The 8099-nt window shown below is 38.6% G+C and overlaps 1 protein-coding gene across 4 annotated transcripts in view; it reads right to left on the bottom strand.

Annotated features, from left to right (window-relative positions):
• LOC142323982 (dynein axonemal light chain 4) overlaps positions 1–8080 on the bottom strand; it is a 29183-nt gene extending 21103 nt beyond the window's left edge. For 3 of the 4 annotated variants that reach the window (XR_012756186.1, XM_075364447.1, XM_075364446.1), the window contains exon 1: positions 7871–8078. Coding sequence is in view for 3 of the 4 variants with exons in the window: in XM_075364447.1 (XP_075220562.1) it covers positions 7871–7942 (72 nt within the window). In the remaining variant the exon portion in view is untranslated. Of the gene's footprint in view, positions 1–7870 lie in introns of all 4 variants that reach the window. The other variant, XM_075364445.1, reaches the window with a different exon arrangement.
• Positions 8081–8099: the final 19 nt, after the last annotated feature.

Consider the following 8099-nt stretch of genomic DNA (forward strand, 5'->3'; position numbering starts at 1 on the left):
AAATAATGTCTGAAAATTAGTCCAATTAATTTAAGGGTAACTGCACCAAAAAAAAAAAAAAAATAATAAAACCACAATCGTAATAGATCATATAAAACATCTGCTAATAAGGGGGAAGAATTACATAATAACAACTCCATTACAAGATTCAAAAAGGTCGTATGTAAACATAAATGAGAGTTTGTAAATCAAATCAAAAAAAGGCAAATGCATGAAAATTATATATAATTCAACTGACTGTTTGGCTCTACATCATGAAAATATTGATACGAGTTCCTTAAGTATAAGGTGATCATAAATTATTCAGTGCACTTTAGGTGTTATATAACAAAGCACTGTACTTTGCATCCTTTATTATTGAATAGGGCTTCACACAGTTCTGTTTACAACTTTTATTAATTTCAAACAAGTACCACATGAGCAGATTTTGTGGCGTGTAAAATGTCTAGACAATATTTAATTTTACATCACACCTTATGAAGAATATCTGGATTTATTCTTACAACTTTGATTCTTCTTTTTAGTTCATTGATTTGATAACCTTCATTGCATACACCCTGTCTTTGGCAAACTCTCAAAGAAAGAAATTGAGTGGCATAATGTCAGGGAACTGAGGTGGACAGGGAATTGGTCTATCAAGGCCAATCCAACATTGAGGAAGTTGTTCATGTAGGTAGTCCCTAACATGTGGTAACCCAAGTGTGGTGGTGCTCCATCCTGTTGAAAATAAATGTTGGGTTGCCAATGTTCAATTTTTCGTACTGCATACTGTTATAACATGTCTAAATAACCATATTTAGCCAAAAAGTAACTTGGCTTGGTGAATAAGAATGGTCCAATCACTTTATAAGCAGTCAATACACACCAAATGTTAATTTTTGGACTATCATGTGTCTGTTAAATGGCATGAAGATTCTCACTATCCCAAATCCAATTATTATGACAGTTAACATGACCAGAAACATGGAAAGTAGCTTCTTCAAACAAGATTACTTTTTCTACAAACACATTACCTTCATTTACTTTACTAAGAATGTCCATAACAAAATTATAATGGTGAGGTTTATCGTCATCTTCAATAGTATGAATAGACTGAATTTTGTATGCATGAAGTTTTTTGCACTTGTGTAGAATCTTCATAATTGTCGATTACGGTATTTCCAGTTCTAAACTCTCACAAGTCTATTATCAGGGCTTCTCTGAAAAGTTTCTCTAACTTGTGTAATACACTTCCTGTACCCATAAATTGCTGATACCAATGTTTAACAGTCTTTACTAGGAGGATCATTGCCGTACTTTAAATGAAAACATCTACAACAGTAATAACACATCCACTTTTATAAAACCATTGGTTTCTCCTGCATGGTAACCATTGCCCAACTGATGATCCCCCGTCTTACATCGTGTTCATTCATTTGGGGTTGGCTGCGCAGATTTCTGAAGAATTCATGGGCAGTCATCACCAGCCTGCATTGATGACAATATCTTGCAACAGCCATAATGAAGGTACACTGCCAGTGTTCCATGGTTGAAGTGTTAGGGTCCTAGACCAGGACCCTAACACCCCCCAGTTCTTGCCGAGGTCCTTGATCTCAGTGGTGTGTGTGGGGCTACCACAGCTGAGGAAACGGCTACTTTTTCTCTTACTTTAGAAGAGGCTTGTGCGGGTTTGCTGCAGAGGTACAGTAGATCGGGACACCCATCCACTTATTGGTGGACCCAAGATATCGCCAAGAAAAGGCAGGAATGTCACAGGGTGAGGAGGTGGATGACCTGCACTCCCTTCAAGCCATATATGTGATGCAATATAGGGAGTGCAGGAATGAGCTCGCAGGACTTATTCGTGAACACACCGGGTTGGTCTAGTGGTGAACACGTCTTCCCAAATCAGCTGATTTGGAAGTCGAGAATTCCAGCGTTCAAGTCATAGTAAAGCCAGCTATTTTTACACGGACTTGAATACTAGATCGTGGATACCGATGTTCTTTGGTGGTTGGGTTTCAATTAACCACACATCTCAGGTATGGTCGAACTGAGAATGTACAAGACTGCACTTCATTCACATTCATACATATCATCCTCTGAATTATTATCTAAACGGTAGTTACTGGAGGCTAAACAGAAAAAAAGAAAGGACTTATTCGTGAGTCTAAAGCTAAGGCATGGAAACAGTTGATATCAGAAGTGGGCTGAGATCTGTGGTGCAGATCGTACAGGGTGCTTTTGTTAGATCTGAAACCCAAAGTACCTGTAATGAGAGATGTACAAATTATGGTGTGCATAATAGATGGGCTTTTCCCTCATGGAGAAGAGGCTAATGTTATGGAAGAAATGGAACTTCTGCCCCCCTTCATTGCTGATGAGCTTGCTGCGGTGATAACCCAAATACCAGTGGACAAGACGCCAAGTCTGGACTGGCTGCCAAATTTAGTAATTAAGGTGGTGGCTCAGGTAGACCAGGATATATTTTTGGAAGTTTTTAATACGTGCCTTTCTGAAGGTACCAGGATGAAAGATCCAACAGGATGGAAGAAGCAGCAGCTGATATTGGTCTCCAAGCTGCAGAAGGACCTGGTACTTCCCTCCTCATACTGGCCACTTGCCGTGATCAGCTTGTTGGCCAATGTTTTGGAATGAATGATCTAGCAACAGATTTCAGGGATGGTGGTAGGGGCGGGCGAGCTCTTTGCGAGCCAATTTGGCTTTTGCAGGGGAAGGTCCGCCCTGGAATGAGTGTGCATGATGGCGGAGAGGATTATAAAACTGGTGGTGGCAGGATGTGTGGAATGCATTTAAAAGCATTCCTCACATTATCATAATGTGCTCCTTGGAGACTCATGGTGTCCCGGAGTATCTGTGTAGGATAGTCCGGTCGTACCTTACAGGATGTAAAATGGTATGCCAGGTCCAGAATGGACTGGTCTAATATGGTCTTGATAGTAGAGTGCCACAGGGGATCAGTCCTTGAACCAATCCTCCGGAACCTGGCATATGAGGGCATGTTCCAGGTCGCCCTTCCCCTGGGAGTCACTCTTTATGGATATGCTGATGACCTGGCAATGGAGATTGCCCTCACATGAAGAGAGGCTGTCACTAAGATACATGACTCTTATTTGGCAATTATGGCATGGATGGAGAATGCTGGGTAGAACTAGCACTGGAGAAAACTGAAGCGGTGATAATCACCACTGTTAAAAGAAGGTCTACTTTGACATTTATGCTAGAGGGTAAGAAGATTGCTACGAGACTTGCTATTAAGTATCTTAGAGTCTATCCAGACTCAGTTTTGGAGTTCATGCCATTTAAGCAAGTGATAAGGCTGATAGGGTGCTGTAGCTGATTGCGGGCCTTCTGCCAAATAGAGGAGGACCTCAGCAACAGAGAAGGGGGTTGCTGGTCGGAGTTGCTTATTCCTCTCTTCTGTATGGAGCCGAGTTGTGGTTGGGAGTAGCTAGATACTGTAAATACAGAGGGAAACTGGAGTCCCTTCACACGAGGTGCTGTTTGCGGGCTATATCAGTGTATAGAACGTATTGTTAGCGGCGGTGGAAGCGCTGGCTGGACGTATGCTGATGGACTTTGTATTGCTGCAATGGAAGAGGATAAGCGAGTTGGGGGATTTGCAGCCAGTAGATAGGAAATTGGCAATTAAGACAATAACAGGTGAGCTCATGGAATTGTGGCAAGAGAGATGGGACCAAAGCGTGAGGGGTCGGTGGACACATCGCCTGATTGGTGATTTGAAGGGTTGGTGTGAGGGGGTGCATGACTCGCTGGGATACAGTCTTACGCAGTCCTGGCAGGCCACATCGGATATATATCATATTTCTATAGGTTTAACTTGGACCTTGGACCGACTCTCTGGAATTTGACTTACGATGGGGTCCTCCGAGTAGCTCTCCCGCACGATGTAACGATTGTGGGATATGCCGACGACCTCGCCTTGTTTATCGAGGCGAGTACAAGGCGAGAGGTCACTGACAAAATAAGGGATGCATATAATTAAACATTGGATGACTAGGGTGGAACTAACACTCGCACCAGATAAGACAGAGGTGGTAGCGATCTCCGCGGCGAAGAAGCGACTGATACTAAAAGTTGCCTTGGAGAATAGAAAAATAGTGTCGAGGCCGGCAATTAAGCACCTCAGCATATGGATAGACACTAGGCTAAGATTTGTAATACAAGCCTTAGAGGCGGCAAAAAAATGTGAGAGGACTGCGAGACTGATTGCCGGCCTCCACCCAAATAGGGCGGACAGACCAAGTGTCGGAGGAGGTTACTTGCGGGAGTGACGTACGTCACACTGCTTTATGGGGCTGAGGTATGGGCCGGAGTAATTAGATATGCAAAATATCTAGGCAAGCTAGAAGTGATCTGTAAACGATGTTATTTACGAGTCAGAAATGCGTATAGAACCGTCTCTTAAGGAGGTGGCTGAAGTTTTGGCGGGTGCAATGCCGATTGACTTAGTTATATCTCGCTGGGATACAGCTTAACGCAGTTCCTGACGGGCTATGGTGGTTACAGGGCTTATCTGTAAAAATATGCCCTGACCACACCAATCGCTGCACTGACAGCGAGGAAGAGACTCCCTTTCATGTATACTTCTGCTGCCCGCGTTTCGATGAGGAACACTGGTTAATGTTAGATACGTTGGTTTTGGAAGATATGTTCCGCCAGGAGGATACACAATGTATAATGCTGAAGGGTGTTGAAGAATGGAGAGCGGTCGAAAACTAAGTTAAGAAGATAATGGATAGATTACATACGTACGAGAAGACCCGCCAGAGAACGAGATATCGGAGGGTGATGGGACGGACAGGCCCGCGGCTGAGCGCTTAGACGGCGCCCCGAGCATGTGGGGGTCGTTTTTGCGCAATGAGGCCCCGGGCACTCCGCATACAGACATCTGATGGCGTGACACTCCCCCCTTTCAGATGCAATACTCTCCATGAGCGGACACAGAAAGGGGGAGAGGGAAAAAAGCTAACTTGAACCACTCGGACACTGGCCCGGAGTGCGAGGAAGAAGAGATCCCAGAGCACGTATATTTCTGGTGCCCGCGTTTCACGCAGGACCGTTTGGGAATGTTAGATACGCTGGCTCGTGGCTGTACGTTCACCCCGAATGAAGCGCAAGGGATCCTTGTTGGAAGGAGAGGAGAGCTGGAGAAGATTTCACTAGGAAAGTGATGGCGAAATTATATGCTGCAGAGGAGTCTCGTAAGGGAAGGAGACGTCGGAGAGTACCGGGTCGGACAGGCTTGCGGCTGAGCGCCTTGGGGGTTTCCTGAACATCTGGAGGTCGCCTTGGTGCGACGTAGATGTAGGCACTCTGTTCGCGGTGCCCGATGGCGTCTCTCGCTGTTACATCGGAGAAAGATAGTCTCCGGTGTGTAAGTACTGTGTTTTCACAGTATTGTTGTGTGATTCTTGTAGCTTTATTATTGCTGTTTAGCGTTTCGTGAGTTTTGTCTGTGTGATGTGTATGTCTTTTGGTTGTTCCTTGATCTATTGGCGTATTTGGGTTTGTGTGCTGTAGTCCAAAATATTTTTAGTATGGTCATCCAATAAGTGTACATCCCTAGCTAGCAATCTCTTACACCCAGGGCCCTATTATCGTATCCCCTTTAAAATAGGAGTGATATTTCTAAAAAGGTGAATTACCTTTTTATAAATGCTAATAGGTGTAACATTAAATTACCTTACTGTTATTTCATTCAACCAATCCTTGATAAAAATACTAAGCATACATATGCAGAGAACTGTAGCTCAGAAAAAGAATACTGTCTTTCTGAGCAATTTTATCTACATTTAGCAATGATAAAAAAAAATTAATTTTATCCTTTCTTCCAGTTGGTCACATCAAGTTTTCATGCGAATGGATTTTTGGCCAATTACAAAGAAGTTTAAAATGAAATACATTTTCAATAATTCAAGAGCATGATGGTATTGTTAAATAGTTAACAGGTATAGCATAAGCCAACTCAAGTGTTGGAAGAATTTAAGGCAGAGGTGTAAATGGAAATGAGGGGTAGAACTTGTCAACTAACATTTATTTTGAAGGGCCAAAACTCATGGAGTTTACACATTTTTGAGTCAGAATGAATAAATATTGCATGCTGCAAAACTGAAGTAAATGAGAAAAATAAATCCACCTAGTCTGAATGAATCATGGAAAAGATGAGTGTACTGTAAAGAAGAATACAAAACGATTACAAAAATGTATTATGTTCTTAATACAAGTGCTGGATTAATAGTCAGATCAGCTTGAGCTTGTTTCTGTACAGATAATGAACAAGTTATATCTAAAATAAGATGTAACCTAAAAAAATGTTAAAAATTACAAAATTTGTTAAGTTTAATATCAAGGCTTAATTTAGTTTATTTTTTATTTCTTAAAAATGTAACATAAAAAAAAACTTCTAAGACCTTGTTCTTCAGAATATTTGTTTTTCTCACGTTAAATTTAAGCAAATGTTAAATCAATGAAATTTTCTTATTAAATTATTTAGAATTTTGTTTAATAAGGCAATACAGAAAAAACTAAATTCTAAAACTTCTACCTGTTTCTTCAAAAAAAAAGACCATACTTTGTAATTAGCTTATTTTACACTTATACAGTTTTGTTGCCGATTATAACTTACTTTTATTTTTTTACCTTAGTAACAATGATTATTTACTAAATGTAACATCACTAATAATACAATATTCTTATATCTGGTATAAAGTATGAAAAAAATTGTAAAATTTTATTAATTACTGAATTCACAATTACACATTTACTATGAATTACTTTTAATTGTTACTGTATTCTACTATCCTTGCATATAATAATGAAAACTTTAACAAAATTATCATAAATTTGTTCATTTAATATATACCTGAATTATGTCAGATAACATCAACTTTATGAAAAAGCAAAGGGAAAAAATTGTTCAACAAATGGGTAAATTACATAAATATTAATTTTTCAGACTTCATATAATGAAAATTTGATGAGTTCAATATTTCAGTCATAATATAAAAGTCTGTACAATCCCAAAGGTTTTGCTTAAATTTCACAAATATTACCATAAGTATTTAATACTAAATACTTAATAATACTTTAATAAGTATTTAATAAGGACTACAGCGATATATACGATAAAAGTGATTAGGTTCATACAAATTTAAAATATTACAAATCAATAACTGCCAACATACAATAAATTTTGTGGAAACATTTTAAATAATACATTGGCAAAGGGAAGTGGGCAATTTTAAAAAGTAATAGGAATGAACAAACATCACACAACTTTTAGCACACAATTACGGTTGATTACAACAACTGTACAACATTACTGTTGATTGCAACATTCATGAGGTACAAAAAAAAATACTTGATAAACCATAGCATGATGCGAAAGTAGTGAGAACTATATTTTTATGTTGATATTAATATTTACTAGCTTTATCAAACTCTAACAGGGGGTTACGTTAATCTTTTATAAATTAATTTTACACAGTAGTTAAACCTGACAATTTCCTTCATCTAATCTGACCACAATATTATATAATTATATTGTTATTATTAAAATACATATTATTTTTAAAGAACAGATAAATGTAAGCTTATATTTTAACGATTATTTACGTTTCCTGTACAATGTAACGGCTCATTTAGTTATATTTTTATTACAATGCAAAATTATTGAAAAAGCAAAAGCCCATTAACGTCATTTATTATTAATAATTACATCTGAAATTATTGGAATAAATCGGTGAATTCAAACAGGATTACGGGGAATTTAGTCTGTTAATTCAACAACTGTAAACAACAAATTTGTAAAACAAAAATTTATACGAAGAATATTTCAAAAACTCACCCTAACCAACGGATAAGTATGAACAATTTTTTTACTTTCCTCTTCTTTTTTTCCATCTCCCCCTTCTGCCATTTTTACATCCTATAAAGCCATTAAAATTAATTATAAATTGTAATTAAAATTCTACGTTAACTACATAAAACAACAATAGAGATATAATCAGACATATTGTTTATCGGCATTCATTACTTTCAACACCATATGATATCTGAGAACAGTCAGCTTTTTG

Source organism: Lycorma delicatula, chromosome 4, assembly GCF_047948215.1.
Source record: "Lycorma delicatula isolate Av1 chromosome 4, ASM4794821v1, whole genome shotgun sequence".
NCBI lineage: Eukaryota > Metazoa > Arthropoda > Insecta > Hemiptera > Fulgoridae > Lycorma > Lycorma delicatula.